General features: G+C 38.3%; 1 protein-coding gene across 2 annotated transcripts; it reads left to right on the plus strand.

Moving 5' to 3' along the window:
* Positions 1-581: 581 nt before the first annotated feature.
* On the plus strand, positions 582-9,599 carry acsl4b (acyl-CoA synthetase long chain family member 4b). Of its 2 annotated transcripts, none has more exons than XM_079873222.1 (15): positions 582-726; positions 2,893-3,126; positions 3,233-3,410; positions 4,862-4,971; positions 5,054-5,192; positions 5,284-5,434; positions 6,236-6,359; positions 6,526-6,597; positions 6,696-6,835; positions 7,511-7,680; positions 7,783-7,857; positions 7,940-8,134; positions 8,239-8,353; positions 8,458-8,615; positions 9,216-9,599. In XM_079873222.1, exons 2-15 carry the CDS (start codon positions 2,896-2,898, stop codon positions 9,371-9,373), a joined length of 2,016 nt encoding a protein of 671 aa, XP_079729348.1. In that variant the 5' UTR covers positions 582-726; positions 2,893-2,895; the 3' UTR covers positions 9,374-9,599. The 2 variants fall into 2 exon arrangements, with proteins under 2 accessions (XP_079729348.1, XP_079729347.1); XM_079873221.1 differs by having other exon boundaries at positions 605-730.
* Positions 9,600-9,871: the final 272 nt, after the last annotated feature.

Below are 9,871 nucleotides of genomic sequence, written 5' to 3' on the forward strand. Positions count from 1 at the left end.
TTTGTCTAATATGAGTAGTCCCAACTGTTTCCTTGGTAAGAAAACTAGCCCTGAAGGATGTGTTTAGATGTCCTGATAGCACACAAACGGTCAGTAACCGAGATAAAACTATAGGATGGTTGGTTGTGGTCATGGTGAGGACAACGTTAGAAGCTCACAAGCATCAGTCAGTTATGTCTTTATGTGGTCAAAGTTAATGAATCGCTACACCTGAGGCACATTTACTGGTCAGACCTGTTCTGAGTTGGCAACTGTGTGAACTATGACCAAAAGACCCACATTGTGTGTTCAGTGATTATTCACATTTTTTCTTGCAACAGTAAATGTGCATCAGCTGAGTGGGTGTCTGAGTAATAGAACTGTGCGTTCTTCAGTTCAGAGTTTGAGTAAGCTCTTAGCTCTGACGTGTATGATTGTGAAAGTGAGCTAAAGGAAAAACTGTTTGTCAAGACTGTGTGTAAAGGAAACACCTCCTGGTATCCCTCTAAACGTAACCTCAGAACTTCCTCCTCAGATCTGTCTTCTGATTGGCTGAGGCTAGCGGGTGGGCTCAAAATGAGGTTTACTGGAACTTTACAAAAGGCATCCAATCAGCCAAGAGAGCCAGAGACGGATACACAGAGGGAGAAAGAGAGAGAAAGAGAAAAGGGAAGCCCAAACCTCCTGTTGCAGTGTGCCGTCTGTCTGAAGAAGGAAAAGAAGAACTGCTGTGCACAGTGTTTATTTGTAGGTAAGATTTCAGCTTCCTGTGCTTACAATTCTTTTGCCTTGGGTTTCATGTTTGTCTGAATGAAGGTGGCTTTCTTTTTCAGTTGTTTACAGTAATGTTATACTGTTTAACTGCAGCTTGCTGATGTTTTTGAAGTGTTTAAGCGGAGAGCAGACATGGGATGTTTACACTCATGTAAGCTATTAATGTAAATTAATATTAATGTAGATTAAACATTTTCTGTATGTGAGAATTTATGGTTCAGAAACATTCATGGATGTGTAATAGACAGGTTATACATTTTGTTTGATGGAAAATTCAACAAAAAAAACAATAAAAAAAAATCAGATTGGACTAAATGGTCTTAGTATATTAAGACCTTGTCCATTTGAAACCTTTTGTTGATTGGTTCGAAAGTATAGCAATGTATTATATATTTTACTTTTGATTAATAAGGTTTATTAGATCTCTGCACAACTGTAGTTTATTTTTTTTATGAAAGGAAATAATTTAAATGTTATCATGTGATTCCTCTAGTATTACAGAAACTGTTTTTATATTTTGCTAACACAAAATATAAAGTTTTAGCTTAAAGTAATTAATGTGATAATGGCAAAATGACATCATTATAATATTATGTTAAAAATATATAAATAAAAATTGGGTGTTGTAATTATTTATGTATTAGCTAACATGAACTAACAATGAGCAATATACTGCATTCATTAATCTTTGTCAATGTTGAAAAATACAATTGTTCATTATTAATGTTAGTTCAATCAAAACCTTATTTAAAATACCATATTTTGTTAAAAAACAACAACTATATATCAACAACATACACTACTATTCAAATTATTGGGGTCTGTACAATTTTTATTTTTACTAAACCCTCTTATGCTCACCAATGCTGCATTTTTTCAAGTTTTAATTGTTTTGCATTTTTGCACAGCATTTATTTGAAACATATTTAGGCTACTTTCCCTTTTCATCAATTGAATGCATACTTTTAAGTAACTGAATATAAGTATCTATTTCCTTAAACAACAAAATCTTGACTCAGCCCAAGCTTTTGCAAACCACCACTGAACCAAAAAAATGATTCTCTGATTCAGAGGGCTGCATCTGCTATATCATGCCAGATAAAGGTGATATCACCATAACAGGATGCGTGTCTAAAAGTTAACTCAGTCTTCTTAGACAGTTTTTCCAGATGTTTAAGAGGGTCATCTGACTTCCTGAACACGCTGCTTGAATCCCTCCAAACTGTGATGTCATCAGTTTGGAAATAGTGGCATTCCTGGATAGTGTTGCTCTAACTCATGCTGGTGGAGCGTGTGTGTTTGTGCATGTTGATCTGTTCCTTTGCAAGCAGCGGATCTTCAATGTATCATTCAAGTGAAGCTTCTGAAACTGGTTTTGGCGGTTTATTCAGTTTTAACATTAGTTCAACTCTGAAAGCAAGATTGAACTGCTCTATTAATGCAGTCTTTTTAACATAAGACTTTAAAAAAGCCTCAATAACTGTGCCAAGAAACAGCCGTTTCAGTTTGATCTGATGTCTTTGTGTGTGGGTGCGTGTGAGTGTTGCACAGGATAAACATTTAGTTTGTTAGCATACTAGCTTTGGTCGGCCACAACCACGGATGTTTCTTGATGTTTCCTTGAACGTTAGTGGTAGATTTGTGGTGAAGTAGTTCCTAAATCAGCCATTCATTCACATGCACATGTATCTAACTCATACTTACTCTTCCTCTTTTCCCCTTATCGTTTATGTCTAATGGATGCCGAACTGTTTTTCTGTGTCTTCTGAATCTCCCAGAGGGGTTTCTGGTCTAATTCGGGGTGCAGGATACATGGAGATGATTGAAGTTTCTTATCATGTGTTGTTTGTTACTATTTGTACAATCTCAGAAAAAAAGGTACAAAAGTTGTCACTGTGGCAGTACCTTTTCAAAAGGTACACCTTTGTACCTAAAGAGTGCATGTAAGTCCCTCATAGGTACATATTGGTACCAAACATGGACATATTGGTACCAAACGTGTACATATTAGTACCTAAATGGTACATATTAGAACCCTTTTGAAGGGTACTGTCCCAGTGACAGCTTTTGTACCTTTTTTTCGGAGAGTGAATTTGATTTTCATATGGAAGTCTGTTGGTCTGCGTATGTTTTGTGCAGGTCATGTTGCCTCAGTGTGAGAGAGCGCGGAGTATAAGTGGACGTCCAGAAGGGCCGTATCGGGCGGTAGAAAGCGCAGATGCTCTCGCTACACAGGGCTTTGAGGGCGTAGACACGCTGGACAAACTTTTTCTTCATGCTGTGAAGAGATTCAGTCAGGAACCCTGTCTGGGCACCAGAGAAGTCCTTAGTGAAGAAGAAGAAAAACAAGCCAATGGGAAGGTCTTTAAGAAGGTAAATTCATCCAATGATTCAGTTAATTCTGTTTTAGTATCAGCTGATCACAGTCAAGATGTTAAGGACAGTTGGTGAAGAAACTTATTTGTGTTTTTGTTTGTAGGTGGTCCTAGGAGAATACAGCTGGATGACCTATGAAGCGGTCAGCCAAGCAGTGGAATCTTTTGGCAGTGGTCTGGCAGCTTTGGGTCAACGGCCAAAAAATACCATTGCCATCTTCTGTGAGACACGGGCAGAATGGATGATCACAGCGCAGGCCTGCTTCAGACGCAACTACCCATGTAATACAATCACAGCACTTTTTTATGAAATCAAACAATTTCATCATACCTTTTTCTTTGAGCTTATGTAAATTCTGGACCATGAATTTGATTGGCTTTTGCCTTTTCACTGTTTTTATCACTGCACATTTTTTTGCTCGTTCCAGACAGATTGTCAGTCTGCATGCAGTCTGCTTATTTTCTTAACTAGCAGCTACAGCCATTTTTAACTCAAATCTGCAAATCTGCAAGGCTGCAATCAGCTGCTTCCAGTTATTTTATCTGTACAAAACCAGCTTGTTATGCTGCTTGATGTTGCAAACTGGTATTTGTATGATAATATATATACACTGCAGTTTCTGTTTAGATTTAAATAGGCGTATAAGCCTTAAATTACTTAAGTATAAGTAAATATAATTAAGAGTCTGTCTAAGTATGTCTCTAGCATGTTATATGTTTGGCAAAAGTTTTTCTAACCCTAACTGACGGAGTGTGTATCTTTTCATTTCTTCAACAACCATGTAGGAAGATACAACATGGTCATATTTCAGGATGACAATGTCCATCAGGCTCACCTTGTGAAAGAATAGTTAGGAGGGAGCATGAAGAATCATATTTACTTACGAATTGGCACCTCTGAGTCCAGACATTAAATTCATGGAAAGTCTTTGGGATGTGCTGGAGTAGACTTCACAGAGTTCTTGACTCTTGTTGCGATAATACGTCTTCCTACATGGTTGTTTAAGAAATGAAAAGCGACACAATTCATCAAGCGGTTTGAAGAGCTGTTCCCAAATATCTAACATGCTAGAAACATATTAATCACTGCAATAATGATCCAGTCATAGACTATTTACAGTATTTGCCTATTTAAAACCAAACAGCAATTTTTTTTTCTTTTTTTGCCCGGGCAGTGTATATAAAATTAGGTGGATATTAGAGGTAGAGTTTTTCAGTGGCTTATAAGTGAGTCATTCAATCACTTACTCAACCGGGTTGTCAAAAACACTGATTCATTTAGGACTAAAACAAATTATTGGTTTTATCAGTGAGCCATTTGAATCATTCACCCGATTTGTTTTAACAACACTAATTCATTCAGGAATGCCGCTACTTTTTGTTGCTTTGATACTCAATAGTTAATTGTCCTTTGACTTTGTTTGGCACTATTTTTGTTGAGAAAAAAGTAGACAAAGTAACTGGCAGTATTTTGTCTAAAATACACCGGGTAATGTGTTAACTTCTTGTATATTTCTTTAACAGTTCCATGCCAGGGCAACCCTGGCATAATAGCCTGTAAAATAATAACTTAAACTATATTATATTTACAGAACAATTTGTGTGAATTTAGTTTAGGATAACCCTCATTTTATTTAATTTTTGAATGCACATTTTGCAGACTCTGCAAAAGATGAGCACATTTTATGAACACAACTGTGCGTATGTGTGTGTGTGTGTGTGTGTGCGTGCAGTGGTTACGCTGTATGCAACTCTGGGTGAAGATGCCGTAGCTTATGGGCTGAATCAGTGTGGAGCCACTCATCTCATCACCAGCACAGAACTGTTGCAGAGCAAACTGAAGGTACACAAACTCACAGACATGCGTATCTGTGCTTATCTGTGTGGTCTGACCAACTTTATATTTCTCTTTCTCTCCATCTCAGAACATTTTGAGTGTACTCTCAGGTTTGCAGCATGTTATCTATGCAGGCAGTGGTGAAGTATGTCAGGCTGATTATCCAAAGTCTCTCACCATTCACAGTGTGCATGAAGTAATGAAGCTTGGGGAAAAGCCAGAGAACTGTGAGCAACGTGCAAAACAATTACTTATGCAACCAAAATGTGCTTTTTAACAAGCTGATGCACTCACTCTCTCTTTGTGTGTATCTCTTAGTAAGTGCCGAGTATGAGAGGCCGACTGCATCTGATCTCGCAGTGGTTATGTATACCAGTGGGTCTACAGGGCTCCCTAAAGGGGTGAAGATGCAACACAGTAATCTGATTGCAGGAATGGCGGGTCAGTGCCAGCGGATTCCGGGCCTGGGGTGAGAAACAGTAACAACAACACCAGTTCACTAGTTTGCATGTTTTTCCATATATACAGATATTCAAATTACTTCCAGCTTAAATCACTTAAAGGGCTAGTTCACCCAAAAATGAAAATTCTGTCAGTAATTACTCACCCTCATGTTGTTCCAACCCCGTAAGACTTTTGATGAACGAAAGTCTTACGGGGTTGGAACAACATGAGGGTGAGTAATTACTGACAGAATTTTCATTTTAGGGTGAACTAAACCTTTAAGTCGCCTGGTTATGACATTAGGGTAAAACTGAAGTCGGTGTGTGATTGAGTAAATACAGAGAACGAAAAAGACGTGTGGGTGTAAAATTGTAGCATCTGATGATTAAAAGCATGTAAAAATGATTTAGTGTCTTTCTAATATTTCAACTTAAATCTTTATTTGTGTGTCAGTGTTCTTTTAGTATTATTTATATACTATTGTAGTGTTTATTCATATATTGAATTAGCTTTTATTATAGGGCCTGAGCACAGATGGTGAGAGGACCCTATTGTTTTTATTTATTTATTTTCATTTTAAGTTTTAGTAAATGTGCTTTTGTCATTTTTATTATTTTTTTGATATTTCACTTTAGCTGTGGTATATTTTATTTCAGTTTTTTATCAAGTTTAGTTCTTCAATTTAAACTTATGTTGTTAGTTGGTTTTATTTTTTTCATCTACATATTTATAATTTATTTTATTTCAGATTTATTTTAATAAGAAAAAAAGATTTTTATTACTTTTAGTTTTAGTTAACAATATTCACATTGCTGTTTGTATACAGATCACAGGACTCATATATAGCTTATCTCCCATTGGCTCATGTGCTGGAGCTGACAGCAGAAATATCCTGTCTGTCATATGGCTGCAGGGTCGGATACTCCTCCCCACACACACTCACGGACCAGGTAACACACACACACACACACATACACACACACACACACACACACACACACACACACACACACACACACACACACACACACACACACACACAAACACACACACACTCTCTCTTTTCCTCTATTATACCATCTTCTCTGTGTTTGACCTGTACTCTTATCTGTGCAGTCCAGTAAAATAAAGAGCGGCGGTAAGGGAGATTGCTCTGTGTTTAAACCCACCCTGATAGCAGCAGTACCGGTGAGGTTTTCAAATGTTACTTTTCTTTAGGTGTTGTATTTATGTTCCCTTTGCTTTACTCAATATTTGTGTCTGTTTGTGTGTATGTGTTTGTGTAGGAGATCATGGATCGTATCTGCAAGAGTGTTAATGGGAAGTTGAGAGAGATGTCAGTGGTTAGGAGGACTCTGTTTAAAGTGGGATACAACTATAAACTGCAGCAGGTGTCACAAGGAGCTGATTCTCCGGTGTGTAACATGTGAGTCTCTATCCATCCATCCATCCGTCCATCCATCCATCCGTCCGTCCGTCCGTCTGTCTAATGTATCGTTTAAAAATGAAATTTTTCAACATTGTACACAAATGCATGCAATTTTTTCCTAAACGAAATGGTTACTAATGGCTTCCTAAAAACATGTTAACGAGTGAAAAAAAAACCATCATGAATATCATTGCTTAAGTCTCTGGGGGTTTCAATGTAAAAAACACTGTCCAAACTGAGTAAACAGTATACAATTTTTAGACAAATTACAAAATAAAATAGAGTAAAAATTGTACAGTCTTGTTCCACATGCATATACTATGAACTGATTATAGTAATTATAATAACTGGGTAATAAGAACTAGGTACTAACCCTGACCCTGCCCTAAATCTAACCTTAACCCATGTTGTTACCTTATATTGCCCAATACTTCTCTAGGTAGGTACACTGTAAGCACATGTACTGTAAAATATAGTGCAACCAGAAACTCTCTCTTACTCTCTCTCTCTCTCTCTCTCTCTCTCTCTCTCTCTCTCTCTCTCTCTCTCTCTCTCTCTCTCTCTCTCTCTCTCTCTCTCTCTCTCTCTCTCTCTCTCTTTCTCTCTCTCTCTCTCTCTCTCTCTGTCTCTCTCTCTCTCTCTGTCTCTGTCTTTTATGATTGTGTATGATAGGTTGATCTTCAAGCATGTGAACTTGCTGCTGGGTGGGTGTGTACGCCGGATGTTGTGCGGAGGGGCTCCACTGTCTGCATCCACACAGAGATTCATGAACGTGTGTTTCTGCCCCGTCGCTGTGGGTTACGGCCTTACAGAGACGTGTGGAGCAGGAACTATCTCAGAATGTAAGTGCACACACGCTCATGCAACTTATGTTTTTCCTGCACTATAAAATGACTAGATTCCTGTGCTGACATGTTTAGTCTTGTGTGTTTGTATGTTTGTAGTTTCTGATTACAGTACAGGACGAGTTGGAGCTCCTCTCATTTGCTCTGAAATAAAGCTGCGAGACTGGCCTGAGGGTAAGACAGACACACACGCACACACAACTGCAGTTGAGGGTTCATTTTACATTCCTAACCTACTTCTCTCTTTCATCATTAGGTGGATACACCAGTCAGGACAAGCCCCACCCACGTGGGGAGATTTTGATTGGTGGACCGAATGTTGCCATGGGATACTATGGGAGTGAGGGTGAGGGAGAAAATGACAACTTCTGGGTAGACGAGGCGGGGCAGCGGTGGTTTTGTACCGGAGATGTCGGGGAAGTTCATCCAGACGGTTGCTTGCAGATTGTGGGTGAGTAAGATCTGAATCATCTTTCAGGGAAGAGTTACGTCAGAGAAGTCCGATGTTGAATTACGTCAACCATAGCATGCCAATCCTCCACTTCCTGTTCTCAGATCGTAAGAAGGACCTGGTAAAGCTACAGGCTGGTGAATATGTGTCTCTGGGGAAGGTAGAAGCCGCCCTGAAAAACAACCCCCTCATTGAGAACATCTGCGTCTATGCCAGCAGGTACACCAGAACCTTATATCCCAGTTGATCGCAAAACAATTTTCTCTAAATACAGATTAACATGGATAAACACTACATTTACATTGTGATTTATTCCCGATTAGTGACCAGAACTACTTGATCAGCTTTGTGGTGCCCAATCAGAAGCAACTGACTGAGCTGGCAAACAAGAATGGGATAGAGGCCGAGTGGGAGGAGCTTTGTAACCACACCATGATGGAGGAGGAAGTGCTCAAAGTCATCAAAGAGATTGCAGTAAAAAGTAAGCACATTTTTACAAGCCTTTTAATTGTGCGTGGTTGTTTGTTTTAGTTTTTTTGCAGAGATCTGCTGTTTGTGTATTTAAAATTGAAAAGTGTATTTTTTCTGTGTTTTTTTACTTAAAGTCAGCATGAAACAGAAACTGGATAGTCTTTTCTTCCCTATTGTGATGTATGTCTGAGTAAAACGGCTTCTCGAACAAGAAAAAAAATGTAGGGCAGGACTTGAATTTGTCCTTTGGGAATGGATTGGATTGTGGTTTGCTATTGCTGTGATCTCATGTGAGTGACAGGTTGTCCCGACCTCAGACCAGTAAACACACGTCATCAGATAAGAGAAGAGATGTCATTGCAAGAGGGAGGGGAAGCTATTTTGATTAAAGAGAGGGCACATGAATGCAATATTCAATAAAAAATGAAGAATTGTCAATTTTGATTTCAAAGTGACTTTAATATGCAGACTGAGTTGGGGGTGGCACTAGATTACACATTTTACATTTAAACAGTGTTTGTTGTAAACTACTGATATTTGTGTGTTTGTGTGTGTGTCACTGTGTCTATGTGTATAAACTGCATATAAACTTGTGTGTGTGGTACTACAGATAAACTGGAAAGGTTTGAGGTTCCACAGAAGATCCGTTTAAGTTCTGAGGTTTGGACTCCAGAAACAGGGCTGGTGACGGACGCCTTCAAGCTAAAGAGAAAAGAGCTGAAAAATCATTATATAAAGGACATTGAGAGGTTATATGGGATTAAATGATGCACATGCAACACTCCTCTGGTCTAGGCTGATTTCCAATACAGATGTATATCACGTGTATTGTATTGTCGTCCAGTCTTGCTCCATATAGTAGACATGATAATAGTATCTTTTAATTGAGCACTTCTTGCCAATCCTGTTTATCTCAGTAGAAACACCATTCTGCCTCCTGCTGGATATATATAGTATTTACTTCTTGGACCATTTTTGTTTAATGGGAATAGAAGATGCATGCAGTGGTGTTATATATGGTTTTGTATTTTTTACTTTAAAAAGTGCCCTAAAGCATAGCTATGTTACATATTCTGATAAATGTTTAAAAATTGTGCCACCTTTACTTGAAAGTGTTCTTGGGATGTAAGTGGTAAATGTCACATTTTTAGTTGCTCAGTGTAATATTGTTTAGAGTCAGTTGAAGAAAAAAACTGATGAAATGTTGTTTAGTGTGATTCTCTTGTTTCTGATGGTAAGAGTAGTAACTGTCACTCAAGACCTGCA

Source organism: Squalius cephalus, assembly GCF_949319135.1.
Source record: "Squalius cephalus genome assembly, chromosome: 5".
NCBI lineage: Eukaryota > Metazoa > Chordata > Actinopteri > Cypriniformes > Leuciscidae > Squalius > Squalius cephalus.